The following is a 22,194-nucleotide window of genomic DNA, read 5'->3' as shown; positions in this document are numbered from 1 at the left end:
TGCTGTGTCCATGACAGCCCAATATAAGCCCAGAACGTCAGATACTTGACCTCATGTATGTTTACTTGCTTATTGTATGCTCACTATGAGGCTGTATACTGATGTGTTCTATTGTTATGAGACTTCATACTGTTCTATACTTCTTTCAGTGTTATTGTGGATCTCTTCATGTGCTACTTCTAGACTGTGTCTGTACAACATTACAACACAAAAAAATTGTGTACTGTATTTAAAATTAGTGCTGCCAATACTGATGCTGCAATTGGGTTATGAAACATGAAACATTAGCAGGTATTAAACATGATCAGTTTCTAAATATGAGCTCTATTCAGAAAATTCCATAACATTCATAATTTCGTGCCAGTGGTATGTTGGAGCAAAATGTGGTTGGCATCCCTGCACAGGCCTTTGTTTAATGTGTAATTGCCAGAAGTTTCATTGTTGTATGTCTGTTAGTTATTGTTCAGTGCTATATTGAGTAGAACATTGTGTCACACAGTTTGCGAATTTCAAGATGGCAGACTTAGAGGAGCAATGTGTCTGCATTAAATTTTGCAAGAAAACTTTTACAGAGAGATACCAAATGATGTAGAAAGCCTACAGTGTTGAGTGCTTAAGTCATACTTAGTGTTACAAATGATTCACACAGTGTAAAAATGGCTGGACGGAACTTAAAGATGGCTGTCATTCAGGACACCCTTCAGTGTCTACTGATGGCACTCATGTCAGGAATGTCAACAAAACTGTGCGTGCCAGTGAAAGACTGTGTTACGTCAGATGGCCACTTGTTACGACTTCTGCAGTACTTGTTATGGCCGTTTGCTACTTGTTACGACTTCTGCAGTACTTGTTAGCAGCAGACACAGTGGCTGCGCCAAAGACTGAGACGGCGAGGAGTTTTACAATTATTTATTGAGCTTTCTTTACAATTTCTCCCTCGTCGTCGCTGCCCAGCCCTGCGGATCCTTCCTCTTGGCTGCTGCTGTGTAGATTCTCCGACAATGCGCGCAACATGTGCCACCAGTGCTCTGCTGAAGTCAGGATGCTCTGTGGTTGAGATGAACTCGTCGCCGCTCGGCAGCCCAGTATGGCACCCCCACGGAGCCGTGTCACCGTGAGGTCAGCTGCCGCCGCCAGCTGCACCGGCGGCTGGGAAGCCATCAGTCGCGATATCTGTGAGCTCTCATCATGGACAGACCATGCGCTGTGGGAGCGGGTTGCTGTGAAGTGTCCAGGCGTCAGTCCCCAGTGGCGTCTGTGACCAAGACCGCGCTGCAGCCGGTCCTGCTGGAAGTTCTCACGGTAGTTAGTCAGCCATGGTGCCTTGCAATCTGTAAAGAGCTTTTGGATCACACAAATGAGAATGAAATGTTTCTTAAGAGAGTCATAACTGGTGATAAGACGTGGGTCTACTGTTATGATGCTGAGACCAAGATTCAATCTTTACAGTGGGCCAGGAAAGGCTCTCCAAGACCAAAATAAGCTCGTCAGGTCAGGTCAAATGTTAAAGTCATGCTAATAGTTTTCTTTGACTTTGAAGAATTAGTTCATCGTGAATTCATGCCACGGGGATAAACTGTTAATCAGTGGTACTATTGGGATAAGTTGTGACACCTGTGAGAAAATGTGAGAAGGAAATGGCCTGAAATGTGGTGAGACAGTTCATGGCTCTTGCATTACAATAATGCACCTGGCCATTATTTATTTAGTTATTTATTTATTGTTCTGTGGGATCAAATTAAGGAGAAGTCTCCATGCTCATGGAACAAATCAATACATGAAATTATAACACGATAGTAGAAACAGATAAAATGAAATAGAAGAAACGTATTCAGGCAACAATTCGTAAGTTTAAATAAAGAAAATCAACAATGTAACACTGGAATTTGCTTAATTTTTCAGCTCTTCCAGCAGTTCCTCGACAGAATAGACAGAGTGAGCCATGAGGAAACACTTCAGTTTAGACTTAAAAGTGTTTGGGCTACTGCTAAGATTTTTGAGTTCTTGTGGTAGCATATTGAAAATAGATGCAACAGAATAGTGCACTCCTTTCTGGACAAGAGTCAAGGAAGTGCATTCCACATGCAGATTTGATTTTTGCCTAGTATTAACTGAGTGAAAGCTGCTAACTCTTGGGAATAAGCTAATATTGCTAACAACAAATGACATTAAAGAAAATATATACTGTGAGGGCAGTGTCAGAATTCCCAGACTATTGAATAGGGGTCGACAAGAGGTTCTCGAACTTACACCACATATAGCTCGAACAGCCTGTTTTTGAGCCAAAAATACCCTTTTTGAATCAGAGGAATTACCCCAAAAAATAATACCATATGACATAAGCATATGAAAATATGCAAAGTAGACTACTTTTCGTGTTGAACTGTCACTTATTTCAGATACTGTTCTGATGGTAAATAAAGCAGCATTTAGTTTCTGAACAAGATCCTGAACATGGGCTTTCCACAACAGCTTACTATCTATCCGAATGCCTAGGAACTTGAACTGTCCCGTCTCGCTTATAATATGCCCATTCTGCCTGATCAAAATATCAATTCTTGTGGAATTGTGATTTAGAAACTGTAAAAACTGAGTCTTACTGTGATTTAGCATCAAATTATTTTCCACAAGCCACAAACTTATTTCATGAACTACATTATTTGATAATGTTTCAATATTACACACAAGATCCTTCACTACCAAGCTGGTGTCATCAGCAAACAGAAATATTTTTGAATCACCTGTAATACTAGAAGGCATATCATTTATATAAATAAGAAACAGCAGTGGCCCCAGCACCGACCCGTGGGGAACGCCCTAACAGTGCCCCATTGGGACTGAACATCACTACCACTCTCAATATTGCGGAGAATTACCTTCTGCTTTCTGTTCTTAAAGTAAGAGGCGAACCAATTGTAAGCTACTTCCCTTACTCCATAATGCTCCAACTTCTGCAGTAATATCTTGTGGTCAACACAGTCAAAAGACTTCGTTCGCAACCTTTTATTTAATCCGTCCAAAACCTCACAGAGAAAAGAGAACATAGCATTTTCAGCTGTTAAACCATTTCTAAAACCAAACTGTACATTTGACAGCAAATTATGTGAATTTATATGCTCCAGTAACCTTGTATACACAACCTTCTCGATAACTTTAGCAAACACCGATGGCATAGAAATAGGTCTATAATTGTCAACATTATCCCTGTCTCCCTTTTTATAAAGTGGCTTCACTACCGAGTACTTTAATCGGTCAGGAAACCGACCACTCCTAAAGGAAAAGTTTGGCTAAGTACTGGGCTAACATATACAGAACAATACTTCAGTATTCTGCTAGATACGCCGTCATATCCATGAGAGTTCTTGGTCTTTAGTGATTTAATTAATAACTCAGTCTCCCTCTTGTCAGTATCATGGAGGAGCATTTCAGGTAACAGTCTCGGAACACTTTTTTCTACGAGCACTATATGATTCCCTGTTGGGACTAGGTTTCTATTTAGTTCACCTGCTATATTCAGAAAGTGATTATTAAATACTGTACATATATGCCACTTATTAGTAACACGGACATTCCCACTACGCACTGATTCTATATCCTCGACCTGTTTCTGCAGACCAGCCACTTCCTTTATGACTGACCATATGGTTTTAATTTTATCGTGAGACTTAGCTATTCTATCTGCATACCACATACTTTTTTCCTTCCTAATAACTTTTTTAAGCACCTTGCAATACTGTTTGTAATGGGCTGCTGCATTTAGATTTTGACTGTTTCTAACGTGTTGATATAATTGCCACTTTGTTCTACAGGATATTCTTATCCCTCTAGTCAGCCACCCAGGCTGCCTGTTTGTGCTAGTACCCTGTTTTGAACGTTCTAACGGAAAGCAACTTTCAAACAGCACGAGAAAAGTCTTGAAGAAAGCATTATATTTATCGTCTACTGTATCAGCACTATAAACATTTTGCCACTCTTGTTCCTTGATAAGGTTTACAAAGGTCTCTGTTGGTGTATAACTATTGCACAAAAAACAAAGTCCACTGCGGACTTTTTATTTATTTCCAAAATTGAAAATCCAAATGAAAGGATGAAGATTTGCAACGATGGACAAGATAAAAGAAAATTCACAGGTGACACTTCGCATGATCCAGCAGGAGGTGTACAAAGACTCATCCTGGAAGTGGAAAGGCATTGGGAGTGGTGTATCAATTGTGGAGGAGAGTATTTCAAAGGAGACCATGCACAACGACTTAAAGGTACATGTAGAAAAAATTTGTGGACAAAATCCTGGAATTTTTGGACAGACCTCTTATGTACCTCATGTAAATTCCTTGCACAATATCTTGTACCACAAAAGGGATTCACAACTAACATTGGTTTGTCGTCTCAGTTAGCTGTCTAAATAATTTTACGGCTTAAAGTTTTTGTCTCATATTTCAAACTTCCAGCTCAATTTGTCTCATAGAAAATACACTAAGTGTCCAAAGTTTTTCCTGCATCACAAATTATTTTTTGAACTAATTATGTAGTACTTTATGGCCACATTGTTTTGGCAACAAAGTGTAAAAGTTGCTAAAGAGGTCAGTACCACGGGTTGACTGAAGACAAGCAAGACCAACCTGCATTATCTTGAATTTGTAAATGCCAGTTTTGCAAACAAGACCTTTTTTTTCATGTTGTTACCACTGGTTGCTGTATCACACCACTATAGATTGGAACAAGTTCTGTTTATAAATGTCTCAATACCAAAATGAGAGGGCACACTGTAAAGACTGGAAACATAAAACAATAGAAGTTGCAGAGTGAGAGACACAAAAATTGAGCCATTGCCAAACAAGCACTAAATGATGGCAATCATGTTACCCATTTAAATAGTACACAAGCTCTTGCTAAGGTTGGCCCTACCAAATGAGCTGGTACTAAATCACTAAACTTATATTGAAGAGTTGGAATTTAAATCCCCATCCAGTCATCCTGTTGCACAGTTTGTACAGTTATTCTAAATAAATTTCGGTGAATGCCGGCAAGATTCCAGGTAATTAACTGCCCTATGCATGACCAACCCAAGATTAACTTTGCAGCCAACTGCTTCTCTGTAAGCAGAACAGTACATCAAAACCTTTCTTTCATCCCAGTGTTAAAAACAGTTGTTTTCCCATTTGTGGTGATATCAGTCTGATAATGACAATGCTGCTCATTGATGCCAGTAAAATATTAAACAACCAAAACATAAGTTACTTCAAAAATCAGTAAATGATTCTGTAGATTACAGTTCCGATAGTTTGCTGTAAAATTTGGTGGCATTGTTGTCCATAACAGCACAGCTTTATATATCAAATAAGGGCATTTTGATGTAGCAATACGAGCTGTGTTTAATGCTCAAAATTGAAACTTTATATCAGTACACAATGTCTCCACCACTTGCAGGTTAGAATGCTTGGTTGAGGAAGAGGAGAAACTTTGGAATGAGCTGCAGGATGCAGATTTGAAGATTGACGAATGGTCCAAACCTCTTGATATTCCACATGTGCATGCTGCATCTAAAGTCGCATCTATGTTAAGCATACCAGGGAGTGGAGTGCAACCAGAGGTGAATTTATACTTTTTTTTCAAATTAATTGTGTATAGTAAACCATTATTTAACAAAGTTATGATGTAGTGATATCTGCATGAAGTGAATTATTAACATATGTAATATACAGGGTTATTCTAAATGATGGACCCATTTTCAAAACTTTGTATTTATTCACGTACAAATCCAAAATGAACAAGCTTTATACCTATGAAAAGAGGAAGTTTCAAAGGTTTTTTTCATAATGTTTGATATCAGTTTAATAAATTTAATAATTTATAAATAAATAGTTTTTAATCATTAATTAATAATTACAAATGTCATAAATGTTCAGTGTGGCCACCGTTGGACAAGCGGCAAACATCAACGCGGTAGCCAAACTCGTCCCACAGACGCAAAAGCACATCTGCTGTTACTGAGTGCACAGCAGCAGTGATCCAGTTCCGCAGATCATTCAGAGCGGTTGGTTGTGGCGGGGCGTAAACAGCTTCCTTCACATAACCCCATAAGAAATAATCACAGAGTGTGAGGAGATGTTGGTGACCAGAAGTGCCGAGCCCAGTCCTCGAGTCCCCTGCGACCAATCCAATGCTGAGGAAGGGAGTCATTCAAAAAGCCTCATACATCATGGTGCCAATGGGGTGGAGCTCCATACTGTTGGAAAATGAAGTCCTGGGAATCTTCCATAACTTGAGGGAACAGCCATTGTTCCAATGTATCAAGCTACGTGATTCCCATTACAGTTCTTTCTGCAAAGAAAAATAGTCTATAAACCTTTGTACAGGAAACAGCACAGAACATGTTGATCATTGGTGAATCTCTTTCATGTTGCAATGGTGAATATGGATCTTCCAAACCCCATAGGCGAACATCGTGTCTGTTGACTTTTCCACGAAGGTGGAACGTCGCTTCATCGCTAAAAATTACATGCTGTAGAAATGCGTCATCCTCCATCTTTGCTGCACATAGCCACCAAATGTGACATGCTTCTCTTTGTCACTGAGGTTGAAATCCTGCACAAGTTGTAATACGTAGGGCTTGTATGGCAAACACTGTCTCAGAACTTTCCACAACCAACTTCGGATATTCCAAGTTCTGAACTGGCTCTATTGGTAGACTTACTGGGGCTGTGCACAAAACTTTCTTGAATCCGTCGGACATCATCTTCTGACACACACTGTCGGCCTGTGCTTTTTCCTTTGCACACACTCCCAGACTGTTTAAATTGCTTAAACCAACAGCTAATGCTTTTACGAGTTGGTGATTGAATACCGAATTTGGTATGAAATGCCCACGGCACTGCAATTTGCAACTCACTTTTTGCAAACTCAAGAACACACAACTGACAGTGAAACGGAATGAATACCATATTGCCATGGGAACTCTACAGGCCACTTCTGAAACCATCATCGCCTGTCTGGCGCCACCCACCAAAAACTTTGAAATTTCCTCTTTTCATTGGTATAAATTTTGTTCATACACAAGAATTTTTGAAAATGGGTCCATCATTTAGAATAACCGTGCATTTTGGGCTGTCACAGATTTATTTAAATGGTGTTACAACTTCAGAGTGATATTATGATGAGGTAGAAAAATCTTTCATTCTGTGGTTTTAACAAATTCTTTTTCTACACTCTTCTTGTCACCAGTTTCATGATTTTTTTGCTGTCTTTAATTTTAGCATTTTATTTACACTGATCAGCCTGCACATTATGACCACCTACGTAACACCTGGTATGTCCAGCTTTGGCACGGATAATAGCGGTGGCACATTCTGGCATGGAAGCAGTGAAGCCTTGGTTGGTCACTGGAGGGAGTTGGCACCACATCTACACAAACACAAATAATAAATTCAGAGGGGGGGGGGGAGGGGGGGCAATGAGTCTGACGCCACATTCAATCGCATCCCAGATGTGTTTGATCGATTTCTGATCCGGTGAGTTGGAGGCCAGCACATCAATTGGTAGTCAACTCTGCATTCCTCATAACACTCCTGATCTTGTGACATGGTGCATTATCTTGATGAAAAGTGATATGTCCGTCATGAAACACGATCATCATGAAAGGGCGTACATGGTCTGCAACCAGTGTACAATACTCCTTGGCCATTATGATGGATTGCATGAGCTTCACTGGACCCTTGTTCCCCAGAGCATAATGGAGCCACCACCTGCTAGTCTCCATCTTTCAGTATAGGTGTCAAGTGGTTTCCCTGGAATATGACAGATTCGCACCATCCCATTGGCAAGATCAAGAAGGTATTGGGATTCATCAGACAGTGCAACAGTGTGACACTGCGCCAACATCCAGTGTTAATGATCATGTGCCCATTTCAGTCATAGTAGTCGATGTCATGGTGTTAACATTGGCAGCTGTGGAGGCCCAACATTAAGAGTATTTGGTGCTCTGTGTGTTCAGACACATTTGTACTCTGGCCAGCATTAAAGTTTGACGTTGATTCCCTCACGTTCCGCCGCAGTTCACCGCCTGCCGTCTTTTACCACTCTACCCACCCTATGACATCCGAAATCTGTAATGAGAGGTGGCTGCACAACCCCACAATGTCTGGACATGATTTCACCGTAGTTTTGCCATGTGTTGAAGACACTCACCACAGCACTCCTCAAACACCCGACATGTTGTGCAGTTTCCAAAATGCTCTTGCTGAGCCTCCGGGCCATCACTATCTGCCCTTGGTCAAAATCAGGTAGATCGTGTGACTTCCCATTCTACACATAGACAGCACAGTCACCAGTACTACATGTATCATGCATGTATCTGACCAGCAGTTATTCCTTGCCATATGATGGTGCTATTGCCTGGAGAGGTTTACATCAGTAGTAGGTCGGTGAGCATAATGTTCTGGCTGGTCAGTGTATATATGATTACTGGTACAAAACGTTTGAAATTCTCAAAAATAGGTACAAAGATGAGTAATACACAGTAAGTACAAAAACCAAAAGGGACAATAAGATTGAAAGGCCAAGAAAACAGGCCTTGGATTAAAAACGACCAATGGCAGTAATGCAGTATTTCTCTCCCCCTATTCAACCTGTACATCAAAGAAGCAACAGTGTAAATAAAAGATATGTTCATGAATGGGATTAAAATTCACCGTGAAAGGATATCTATGATAAGATTTGCTGATGATATTTTATTCTCAAGAAAGTGAAGAGGAACTTCAGCATCTGTCTAACGGAATGAACAGTCCAATGAGCACAGAATATGGACTGAGAGTGAACCAAAGAAAGGTGAAAGTAACAATAAAATGGAAGGAATAGATTGCTACTCATTACATAGAGGAGGCATTGAGACACAGACAGGAAAAATGAAAAACAATGCTAGAAATATTTTTAGCTTTCAGACAAAGCCCTTCTTCAGAATTATAACTCTTACAAATCCACACAAATTACACGCATGCATGTGGCCACTACCTCATTGTGCTAAAGCCCAACTGTGACTATGTCCTATGTAAGCAGCAACTAGCTGGAGTGGGTAGTAGGGGCTTTGAGGAGGCATGGGGCACTGACAGGGAGTGATAGCAGGGAACAGGTGGAGTAATATGCTACTGCTACCTGTGGGAGTGTGCAGGGATATGTTGGGGACAGGATAGGGCTGCTAGGTTCAGCAACAGGAGGCTATACTAGGGGTTGAGGAGACAAGTAGAGAAAAGAAGTTGTAGGTGCATTGGTGCGTTAGAAGGCTTGCGTGTACTAGAGTGGTAGCAAGGAAGGGGATATGGAGGAGGAGGACAGGCTACTCCAGTCAGAGACAGTCACATTTGGACCTTGATGCCGAAGACAGTGGCCATGTGTTGTGAGTTCTAGTCTGAGTGTGTGTGAGTTCTACTTCTGAAGAAATATTTAGTCTGAGAGCTCAAAATATTGCTAGTGTTTTTTTTCCATTGTGACTGTCTGCAATTTAATGCCTCTTCTATGTGGTGAGTAGCAATCTGTCCTTCTCATATTGTTGTTACTCGATCCTGGACTTTCCATTGGTTGAAAGATAAAAGTAATGAGAATTAGCAGAAATGAGATTAGCAATAAACTTAACATCAAAACTGGCGACTGTGTAGTAGCTGAGGTGAAGAAATTCTTTCAGCCTAGCAGCAAAATAACACATAGTGGATGAAGCAAGGAGTACATGGGAAAGCAGTTTAGTACATGCAAGTAGGACATTCACCACAAAAATAAGTTTATTAGTGGCAAATGTAGACCTTAGTTTGAGAAACAAATTTCTGAGAATGTATGTTTGGAGCCCAGTATGAAAATAAATCACCGACAGTGGGAAAACCAGAAAGGAAAAGAATCAAAACTTTTTAAATGTGATATCACAGATGGATTAGAAATTTAAGTGCACCTTGAATCAGATAAGAAATGAGAAGGTTCTCTGCAGAGTTGACAAGGGAAGTAATGTGTGGAAAACACAAAATAGATGAAGGCCCAGGATAATACAACACATTAACACATTCGCTGTGGCATCAGTGCAGGTGCCCAACTCTCCAGTGCGGCCCATCAGTGTGCGAGTGCGGACCGGTAATGCTCAAGCGCAGGCCGGTAACACTCTGAAACGGCAGGCACCACTCGGAGCCGATGCTCCTAAGCACACCTGACCTACAGGCTGATGTCGAGACTTTCTAAGATCTGTAGGATGCACCTTAGGTGCATTACTTCAAATAAGCTTTGACTGTATTGTGGTCATATTTTAAAGTCTGTTTGCTGTCTGACACCTATATGGGTCACAAGCGTCATTCAAATGTTTGTGATTTCTTGATAATGTAACAAAAAATACAATCCAAACAAGCAACAAATCCACTACATTCAGGAAAAATTTGGATTCCAAAACGCAAATTCTTAAGAAGGAAAAAAAAAGGAAACTGGATTCATTTGAAATTATATTTACTTCAAATGCGCATTTTTAAGATTGACTCTGATAGAGGTCGTCAATTTAGCAGCGTGTTTGCTCCTGGTATGAGAGTTAGCCGTCTACACTTATCATAGACACCCAGGGGATGCCCGGATGTGTAGAAATTAGTAGGCGAAACACACCCTATGTGGAGGCTTCTCTCGTGTCCCCCATCACTTCAATTGTGGTGCTATTAAAATAAATTTAGCACAAGAAATTCTTTCACAAAAAACTGAAGTGAACACTTTACAACACGCTAAGAAATGAGTCAACTTAACACAAAAGAAAACCTCATTTCCTGAGTACTCATGGAAAAAAGTTTTAACCTTTCGCGTCATAAAAAGAAACCATGCAGTGTCAAAAGACATAAAAGATGTTGTCGTTGATAATCGGAATTTCCCTGATATTATCGCATTTTTGCGACTTATGGGAAATTATACAGCAGTTCGAGCAATATCCAGGTTTGTCTGGGCAGGTTGTACACTCGGATGGTGTATCAGTGCGCTTGCCTTGTTCCGCGCACTTCTTACATCGCTTCCTCATAACTTGCTTCTTCCCTGCAGTAGCTTCCCACTTTTGCACAATGTGTGTTTGTTTGTGATGTTTCTTGGTGGAAGGAAGCCCTTTATAATGTTCATTCTGTAATCGTACAACGTCATTTTATTTCCTGAGTATTTGTTGTACAGATGTAGAGAATTGAAAACTAGCATGTCAGTGACATGAAAGAATAGTTTTTTCGACCAGTGGATAGTCTTTCGTTCACATAAATAATGCAACAACATCTGATCTTGTTTATCAGTCCCAGACATACACGCAATGTACCTAATACAGGCAAAGGCTTTGTGACTATTTGCTGGAGCGCATTCGTCACTTGCTTCATAACATTTAGATGTTCTGTGGAAATGTAGGAAACCTCTCATCGATCCTTCCATTTTCTAATCATAACTCCGTTAGAATACCGCGCAATTGTCTCTCCTCTCCCAATTTTTGGCGATACAACGTCTTCGGGGGCATATTTTATATTTAATTTCAGAGTACCTGTGGAAAGTGTTTTTAGGTTCAACAGAGTTGTAGCTAAATGAAAACTGTTATAATAATTGTCCAAGTAAATGTGATGACCAACATGCAGCTTTTCTGCCATCAAATGCAAAACGACCTTTTCAGCGTGACCTTTTCCCCCAATATCTCCACTACTTCCCATGTACATAGTGCACTTATTTATGAAATCATCTGGATTGTGGAGCATGTACATCTTAATGCCATATTTATTACGTTTGCTTTTTATGTATTGTCTAAATGAGAATCTTCCCCTCCAAAGAATAATTGATTCATCTATTGATAAATCTCTTCCCGGGTAATACACTTGAGACATTCTCATGTTAAAATAATCCAATATAGGTCGTATCTTATATAAAAGATTGTCTGGTTTCGGGTTTCCTGGAAGTGGATTTTTTGCAAAATGCAGAGAGCATCTGGTCTCTGCTTATACTCATCGCTATTCCTATATTCTCAAACAGTGGTTCTTTCTTCCAGTAGTCTTGTAATCGTGAATATTTAACGTTAACCATATGTAACGAAACACCCAGGAAAACTAGTAATTCGCCTATACTTAGAGGTTTCCATTTACAGATCATAGATCCCTCTTTTGTATTTTTGCTCAGCAATATGTTGACTGTGTTATCATTTGTTTCATCAACTACAAGTTGCAACAATTCGTCTGTTACCAATAATCTGAAGAAATACATAGGACAATGGCCAGCAGGATGAATTTGCAAAACTTCTTCCTTCGTAAATGGGTGATACAGCATATTATGTGGTTCTTTATGCCAGGCCTCACCTGGATTATCTCCGTGTGACAGGTTGGGCTCTCTTTCGTCATTGATTTCCACACAATCGTCGTGATTCGTATTGTCAGATTCAGAACTGTCACGAAACAGATTCGAAAGCTATGCTTCCACACTATCATCACTCTGCAAATTCTTCTGCAGTCTCTGTCAGTTTAACACTTTTCCTGCTCCTTTTCACATTGGAAGGTCCAGGTGTCGGTTCATTAGCCACCATTACGAACAATATACGTTTGATAATTGACCACACAAAACAAAAATTTACACTCTTTGATGCTAGATTAGATGCTGTAACTAGACTGAGTAATCTGACAGTGAGCGCGGACGCTTATAAGCATCAGCCGCATTGGCTCGTGGCTTGTTTTGATGCATATAAATGTCAGCTTTGCAGCTTTACTGTATGATTAAATGATGATGGCGTCTTCTTGGGTAAAATATTCCGGAGGTAAAATAGTCCCCCATTCGGATCTCCGGGCGGGGACTACTCAAGAGGATGTTGTTATCAGGAGAAAGAAAACTGGCGTTCTACGGATCGGAGCGTGGAATGTCAGATCCCTTAATCGGGCAGGTAGGTTAGAAAATTTAAAAAGGGAAATGGATAGGTTAAAGTTAGATATAGTGGGAATTAGTGAAGTTCGGTGGCAGGAGGAACAAGACTTCTGGTCAGGTGACTACAGGGTTATAAACACAAAGTCAAATAGGGGTAATGCGGGAGTAGGTTTAATAATGAATAGGAAAATAGGAATGCGGGTAAGCTACTACAAACAGCATAGTGAACGCATTATTGTGGCCAAGATAGATACGAAGCCCACACCTACTACAGTAGTACAAGTTTATATGCCAACTAGCTCTGCAGATGACGAAGAAATTGAATAAATGTATGATGAAATAAAAGAAATTATTCAGATAGTGAATGGAGACGAAAATTTAATAGTCATGGGTGACTGGAATTCGAGTGTAGGAAAAGGGAGAGAAGGAAACATAGTAGGTGAATATGGATTGGGGCTAAGAAATAAAAGAGGAAGCCGCCTGGTAGAATTTTGCACAGAGCACAACTTAATCATAGCTAACACTTGGTTTAAGAATCATGATAGAAGGTTGTATACATGGAAGAACCCTGGAGATACTAAAAGGTATCAGATAGATTATATAATGGTAAGACAGAGATTTAGGAAGCAGGTTTTAAATTGTAAGACATTTCCAGGGGCAGATGTGGACTCTGACCACAATCTGTTGGTTATGACCTGTAGATTAAAACTGAAGAAACTGCAAAAAGGTGGGAATTTAAGGAGATGGGACCTGGATAAACTGAAAGAACCAGAGGTTGTAGAGAGTTCCAGGGAGAGCATAAAGGAACAATTGACAGGAATGGGGGAAAGAAATACAGTAGAAGAAGAATGGGTAGCTTTGAGGGATGAAGTAGTGAAGGCAGCAGAGGATCAAGTAGGTAAAAAGACGAGGGCTAGTAGAAATCCTTGGGTAACAGAAGAAATATTGAATTTAATTGATGAAAGGAGAAAATATAAAAATGCAGTAAATGAAGCAGGCAAAAAGGAATACAAACGTCTCAAAAATGAGATCGACAGGAAGTGCAGAATGGCTAAGCAGGGATGGCCAGAGGACAAATGTAAGGATGTAGAGGCTTATCTCACTAGGGGTAAGATAGATACTGCCTACAGGAAAATTAAAGAGACCTTTGGAGATAAGAGAACCACTTGTATGAACATCAAGAGCTCAGATGGAAACCCAGTTCTAAGCAAAGAAGGGACAGCAGAATGGTGGAAGGAGTATATAGAGGGTCTATACAAGGGCGATGTACTTGAGGACAATATTATGGAAATGGAAGAGGATGAAGATGAAATGGGAGATACGATACTGCGTGAAGAGTTTGACAGAGCACTGAAAGACCTGAGTCGAAACAAGGCCCCCGGAGTAGACAACATTCCAGTAGAACTACTGACGGCCTTGGGAGAGCCAGTCCTGACAAAACTCTACCATCTGGTGAGCAAGACGTATGAAACAGGCGAAATACCCTCAGACTTCAAGAAGAATATAATCATTCCAATCCCAAAGAAAGCAGGTGTTGACAGATGTGAAAATTACCGAACAATCAGTTTAATAAGCCACAGCTGCAAAATACTAACACGAATTCTTTACAGACGAATGGAAAAACTAGTAGAAGCCGACCTCGGGGAAGATCAGTTTGGATTCCTTAGAAATACTGGAACACGTGAGGCAATACTGACCTTACGACTTATATTAGAAGAAAGATTAAGGAAAGGCAAACCTACGTTTCTAGCATTTGTAGACTTAGAGAAAGCTTTTGACAATGTTGACTGAAATACTCTCTTTCAAATTCTAAAGGTGGCAGGGGTAAAATATAGGGAGCGAAAGGCTATTTACAATTTGTACAGAAACCAGATGGCAGTTATAAGAGTCGAGGGGCATGAGAGGGAAGCAGCGGTTGGGAAGGGAGTGAGACAGGGTTGCAACCTCTCCCCAATGTTATTCAATCTGTATATTGAGCAAGCAGTAAAGGAAACAAAAGAAAAATTCGGAGTAGGTATTAAAATCCATGGAGAAGAAATAAAAACTTTGAGGTTCGCCGATGATATTGTAATTCTGTCAGAGACAGCAAAGGACTTGGAAGAGCAGTTGAACGGAATGGATGGTGTCTTGAAGGGAGGATATAAGATGAACATCAACAAAAGCAAAACGAGGATAATGGAATGTAGTCGAATTGAGTCGGGTGATGCTGAGGCTATTAGATTAGGAAATGAGACACTTAAAGTAGTAAAGGAGTTTTGCTATTTGGGGAGCAAAATAACTGATGATGGTCGAAGTAGAGAGGACATAAAATGTAGACTGGCAATGGCAAGGAAAGCGTTTCTGAAGAAGAGAAATTTGTTAACATCGAGTATAGATTTAAGTGTCAGGAAGTCATTTCTGAAAGTATTTGTATGGAGTGTAGCCATGTATGGAAGTGAAACATGGACGGTAAATAGTTTGGACAAGAAGAGAATAGAAGCTTTTGAAATGTGGTGCTACAGAAGAATGCTGAAGATTAGATGGGTAGATCACATAACTAATGAGGAAGTATTGAATAGGATTGGGGAGAAGAGAAGTTTGTGGCACAACTTGACCAGAAGAAGGGATCGGTTGGTAGGACATGTTCTGAGGCATCAAGGGATCACCAATTTAGTACTGGAAGGCAGTGTGGAGGGTAAAAATCGTAGGGGGAGACCAAGAGATGAATACACTAAGCAGATTCAGAAGGATGTAGGTTGCAGTAGGTACTGGGAGATGAAGACGCTTGCACAGGATAGAGTAGCATGGAGAGCTGCATCAAACCAGTCTCAGGACTGAAGACAACAACAACAACAACAAATGTCAGCTGCTGCAAATGTGTTAAGACATCAGGGAATAGTTCCATAATACTAGAAAGAGCTATAGAAAAAAAAAATTGTAGGTGAAAACAGAAATTGGAATATATCCAGCACATAACTGTCAATTGTGGGTGTAAGTGCTTCACTGAAATGAAGAGGCTAGCATAGGAAAGGAAGTCTTGGTCAGCTGCATCAAACCACTCAGACAGGGATGGGGGAGAAAGTGATACATACTTTTTTGTCACTGCTTTGTTTCCTTAGTATATTCTGCCACCAGAAGCCTTTCGAGATAAATAGATGTAGGTATGAGGTTCAGTTTGCTCACAATTTGTTTTTTGTAACATCAGTATATGAAACTTTTGTATGTAATCTTTATTACAACCATTGTAATGTACTTCTAGGTTCGAGCATTTCACAAGTTTCTGGCTAAAACGGGTGGACATTCTGGAGGTTGGGATGAAGATGATCATTTGGCATTTCTGAGGATACGTACGAAACATCAAGGAAAGCACACATTCATGGAAGAAGTGCATGACTTAATGCCAGGTATTATGGTTATTATTATGGAATCAAAGTGATGCAGTTGTTAAATGCTGGACTTTTAATTGGGAGGAGCTTGATTTGGATATTGCTCCAGCTATCTTAATTAATGTTATTTACTTCCTTGTCCATAACCTGAGACAAGATGTAAAGCTACACAAAATTATAAGAGCAACCAAGAACACTGTGCCTGTCTTCAATAGCTTTCTCTCTTGTTGAATTTCAGACAAAGTCCTCCTTCCAAAATAGAAAACACACACACACACACACACACACACGGGTCAGCTCTGTGCTACACATCAAAGGTTGCTACTCATTCAGCTGAGTGTGTGGCATCCAGTCCAGATAACAACAGGTGTAGGCAACCCAACAGTATCAGTCTAAGATAGAAAGAAATGCCTCTCACAGGTGAGAGAATTAAAATTCTAATTGTTAACTGCTAAAGCATTTGCAAGAAAGTGCCAGAGTTTGAGCCTCTCCTGAAAAGCATTGAAGCTCAAATAATGGTAGGTACAGGAGGGTGGTTGGAACCTGAAACTGATAGCACTGAAATTTTTGGGAAAATTTAAGTGTATATCAAAAGGATAGACAAACAGGAAATGGAATTGGTGTATTTGTCACAATAGACAAGAAACTCAAATCCACTGAGATAGAAATTGAAGCTACATGTAAGATTGTTGGAGCAAGACTCACTAAAAGGGGTGGGCACTAAATGATATTTGGATCTTTCAATCACCCACCATACTCGTGTCTTGATGTAACCAAAAACTTCAGAGAAAACTAACCTCAGTTCACTTCTATATTAAGTTCCTCAGTCATACTGTAATCATCAGTGGTGACTTTAATCATCCAACAATCAATTGGGAAAATTACAGTTGTGTTAGTGGTGGGGATGATAAGGCATCCTGTGAAACATTATAAAATGCCTTCTCTGAAAACTAAATTGAAAAGATAGTTTGAAACCCCACTCATGATGGAAATATATTGAATCTAATGGCAACAAATAGACCTGACCACTTTGAGGATGTTCACACTGAAACTGGTATCAGTGACCATGACGTGGTTGTGGCAACAATGATACCAATGTACAAAGGACAACTATAACAAGCAGAAAGATATATATGTTAAGTAAACTAGATGTACAGTCACTGTAAAGAAACTTCTACAGAAACAGAGATTGCTGCATAACAGGTGTAAAACAAAGCATAGAGCTATAGATAGATGCTGAATGAAATGCATTTGACTGTCAGGAGAGCAATACTTGAAGCCTTCAATGATTACCATAGCAGAATACTGCCAAATGATTTTTCACAAAACCAAAAGAAATTTGGTCATATTTGAAGGCCATTAGTGGCACCAAAGTTAGTGTCCAGTCCCTAGTGAGTGAGGCAGGAATTGAAATTGCAGGTAGAAAATCAAAATCTGAAATGCTTGACTCTGTTTCCAAATGGTCCTTTACAAAAGAAAAACTCAGGAGAATTGCACTAATTTAGTCTTCATACCACTGAAAAGATGAGTGAAATTGCAGCTGAGTTAGCCTCTCTTCTAAGTATAATCTAATGTAGATCCCACAAACAGAAAACCATACCCAGTTCTTGGAAAAAAGAAACACAGGTCACACCCCTCTGCAAGGTGGGTGGTAGAAGGGATCCACAAAGCTACTATCCAATATCCTTGACATCGATTTGTTGTATAATCTTAGGACATATTCAGAGCTCAAACATAATGATGTATCTTGAACAGAATGACCTCCTCCGTGCCAACCAGCAAGGATTCCAAAAACATTGATCGTGTGGAACCCAACTTGCACTTTTTTCACATGACATAATGAAAGCTTTGGATCAAGGTGGTAAGGTAGGTGAAGTATTTCTTGAGTTCCAAAAAGCATTTGACTCAGTACCACATCTACACTTATTATCAAAAGTACAATTATGGGGTATCAAGTGCGAATTTGTGATGGGATTGAGGACTTTTTGGATGCAGCGTGTTGTCTAGGATTGGAGAGTCATTGTCAGATGTAGAAGTAACTTTGAGTGTACTCCAGAGAAGTGTGTTGAGACCCTTGCTGTTCATGTTGTATATTAATGAACTTGCAGACAATCTTAATAGTAACCTCAGACTTTTTGCAGTTGATACATTTATCTATAGTGAAGTACTGCCTGAAAGAAGCTGCATAAATATTCAGTCAGATCTTGGTAAGATTTTAAAGTGATGCAAAGATTGGCAACTTGCCTTAAATGTTCAAAAACGTAAAATTACGCACTTCATAAAACAAAACATAATATCCTATGACTCTAATATTAGCAAGTCACTGTTGGAATTGGCAAATCCATACAAATACCTGTATAATGCTTTGTAGGGATGTGAAACAGAGTGATCACATAGGCTCAGTCGTGTGTAAAACAGGTGCTAGATGTCAGTTTGTGGGTAGAAAACTCAGGAAGTGTAATCAGTCTACAGTGAGATTGCTTATAAATCACCTGTGCGACCTGTTCTAAAATATTGCTCAAGTTTGTGGGACTTGTACCAGATACAACTAGCAGGGGATATTGAACATATACAGAGGAGGGCAGCTCTAATGGTCACAGGTTATTTGATCCCTGGGAGAGTGTCACAGAAATACAGAAGAAACTGAACTGGCAGACTTTTGGAGATAGATGTAAACTATCCTGAGCAGGTCTACTAACAAAGAAGAACTGGCTTTAAATGACGACTCTAGGAATATACTGCAACCCCCTATGTATCACTCATATAGGGATCATGAGGATAAGATTAGAACAATTAAAGCACGCACAGATGCATTCAAACAGTCATTCTTCCCGTGTTCCATACATGAATCGAACAGGAAGAAACCCTGATAACTAGTACAATGGGCAGTGGTTTGCAGAGTATAAATGTAGCTGCATGTGCAGAATATAGAAAGTGCAGGCTGTAAAGCAGTCATTAAAGTGAAGTACATTGTGTTGGGCAGCATGATCAGCAAGTGGGTGGCCCAGCTGATTCTTGGCCACACTTGTGGCAGTGGCCATTCATGCAGACAGCTTCTTAGTTGTCATGCCCATGTAGAAAGCAGCACAATGGTTGCTGCTTGTTTACAGATCCTTGTGCCTCTTTCTGTGTCGGCATGACAACTAACAAGTTGTCTGTCCACATGACTGTCCACCACTAAACTGTGGCATAGTAGACCACCCATTTGCTGAACATGCTGCCCAGCATGATGTGCTTCACTTTAATGACTGCTTTGCAGCCTGTGCCGTCTGGATTATTTTCACCAAGACCAGCTTTTCTGAGCTGTGCAGGAGTGAACCCTCCCTACAGCATATCCTTCGTTCCTGTAACCAACTGACCTCAACCTTCACTCTGCAGCGGAGTGAAAATCTCATTCTGGAAACATCCACCAGGCTGTGGCTAAGCCATGTCTCCACAGTATCCTTTCTTTCAGGAGTGCTAGTTCTGCAAGGTTCGCAGGAGAGCTTCTGTAAAGTTTGAAAGGTAGGAGACGAGATACTGGCAGAAGTAAAGCTGTGAGGACCAGGCGTGAGTTGTGCTTCGGTAGCTCAGATGGTAGAGCACTTGCCCGCGAAAGGCAAAGGTCCCGAGTTTGAGTCTTGGTCGGGCACACAGTTTTAATCTGCTAAGAAGTTTCAGGTTTTGTATTAATTTTTATTTATATATTAGTCTGATGCTGCCTGCTAAATATATTTATTTGATTGTTGTTTATACGATACTGGAGAATCATGGAAGAATGAAAACTACAGTAAGTATTAAGACCTCACACACCACATTTTGAAAGTAATGAGTGATGGTTTGACATATAAAAGAGCAGTTGTGCTTGGTATGTCAGCTTGTGGATGTATGTCGTTATTCGAAGTAAGCATACTTTTTCTCAACTGCATTGTCCTGGACTTGTGGCCCGACTGGGGTGAGCTGTTGTCATGGGCAGAGAAGATGAAATGAAGACATGAGTGAGAGGAAGGAAGGGAGAAGGGATGATGAGGGAGATATAGCTGGCAAAAGGCTGCAGTACGGTGCCAGAGAAAGCTCACACTGCTGCAGGCAAAGGTAGTTGCATGTTGCACATCATCATGTAAGAGAGGGAGTTGTGAGGAGGGTGTAGGATACAACAAAGACGGAGGAGGGTGTTGAGAAAACAGTGTGCATGAGGGTCCATAGAACTACAGATTTATCTAAAGTAGGAGGGATGTACAAAGAAGTAGCGGCTTGAAAAGAGGGAGGTGGCAGAGAAATGTGCACACTCCGAAGAAGAATATGAGTTTTAATGTATTTGTATTATAAACATTAATACAAAGAAACACAAAAAAGATATCATGAAATACATAAGTCGGGTAACTTCAAGTAAACATGAAACAATGGAAAATCCAGGATGGAATAATGGCAGTAATATCAAAAGAATAAATTTCAACTCACTGTATAAAGGAGATGTTGAGTCACAGACAGGCACAACAAAAAGGCTGCTACACATTTAAGCTTTCAGCCAAAAGGTCTTCTTGTAAAGTAGAAAACACACACACAATAGCGGAAAAGGAGAGAAGTAAAACGACTGGGTGTGATGGTGGAATGACAGCTGGGAAGTGCTGGAATCGGAACAGGGAAGTGGTGGATGGATGAGGACAGTGACAAACGTAGGTTGAGGCCAGGAGGGTTACGGGAACATAGGAACATTAATATGGTCATAATCCATTATGTGTAATTTTAGTAGGTAATATTCCGTTACTGCTGACTTGTTAGGCTGCTGCAATCTGGTGTGCCATTGGTGTCCTTAGCAATGATCTTCAGCAGTATGCACTGTGTGACCTGAAGCATTTGAGATTGGCTTGGGCTGTGTGGTGGTTACTTAAATAAGTTGCCACCTGAACATACAATGAGTGTTGCTTACTGAATAATCAGTCACTGTTAAGTGTTATTAATCAGGGCCCAGCTAGTCTGTGCCCTAAATCCATGTGTCTTCTTCCTCTAACTTGGCTTGGACTTGACCTCTTTACAGGCTGCAGATAAAGCTGCTGAAAATTAACTGCTGGTTCTCATTCACTCCACCACATAAATTGGAAGTGAGACTCAATTCACCTTCTTATATTATCTTCAAAATTACAACTCGATACATGATAAATGAGGACAGTTGCCAACTCCTATAGTGCCTCTCTGTGCTACGTACATAACAGACCTGATATTTAACTTCATAATTAACGATTACAATACCTTTATTATCTTTGACATTTCACATTCTTAGATTTCATGGAGCTCTTCCTTCTGCACCATCTGCTCTATGGAACTCCTGTCTCCCCTCAGCAGGTGTGGTTGTCTGACTACTACCCACTTCCATACAGTCACTGGATCATTATCTCTGGTATCAGCACCTACGATTTAAAATGCTTCCCAACAGTGGGGTGCTCACCACTTATCAACTACTCTCTGTCACGAACATCTTTTCTCTGAAATATGTATGTAAGGATGTGATACCTGTCATTCAGGGAATGGGATGTATCACTACATATCTCTCCACTAACGTAAGAGAAAAGATGTTGTGACCACATATTCAACTTTAATTATTATACAAGTTTTACATACATAGACACAATAGCTTTGCTATCAGTTTCAGTTTTTGTGTAAGTTTATCATTGCAGTAAATATTTCTTTGTGTTTGGTTTCACCTTTAATGCATATTTCATTATACCTTATCATGAAACACACTATTTCTTTGGAGAAGGTAAATTTTATCTATAATTCTATGATCAAATGTCAGAGCACTGAGATTACATTGTTTCCTTAGAAGCAAGTAAATTAGTCCACTTTAGTAATTTTATGTAATCAGTCTGGAGGGAATGCTCCCTTATCGAGGGTCTCAACCCTTGTGCAAATAATAATACTCATAAACATTTCTCAACACTGCCCTTCCAGGGATTAAGTACTCTTTTCTGTAACTTCATAT

At 40.1% G+C, this 22,194-nt stretch overlaps 1 protein-coding gene across 3 annotated transcripts in view; it reads left to right on the top strand.

The window, feature by feature from the left end:
- The window catches only part of LOC126191387 (coiled-coil domain-containing protein 112-like), a 270,959-nt gene that overhangs the window by 170,851 nt on the left and 77,914 nt on the right, over nt 1-22,194 (top strand). For all 3 annotated transcript variants that reach the window (XM_049932244.1, XM_049932243.1, XM_049932242.1), the window contains 2 exons: nt 5,428-5,590; nt 16,109-16,253. In XM_049932244.1, the coding sequence (XP_049788201.1) occupies nt 5,428-5,590; nt 16,109-16,253 (308 nt within the window). The remainder of the gene's footprint in view (nt 1-5,427; nt 5,591-16,108; nt 16,254-22,194) is intronic.

This window comes from Schistocerca cancellata, chromosome 6, assembly GCF_023864275.1.
Source record: "Schistocerca cancellata isolate TAMUIC-IGC-003103 chromosome 6, iqSchCanc2.1, whole genome shotgun sequence".
NCBI lineage: Eukaryota > Metazoa > Arthropoda > Insecta > Orthoptera > Acrididae > Schistocerca > Schistocerca cancellata.
Note: the sequence above shows the minus strand (reverse complement) of the source record. Positions and strands in the feature narration are given on the sequence as shown.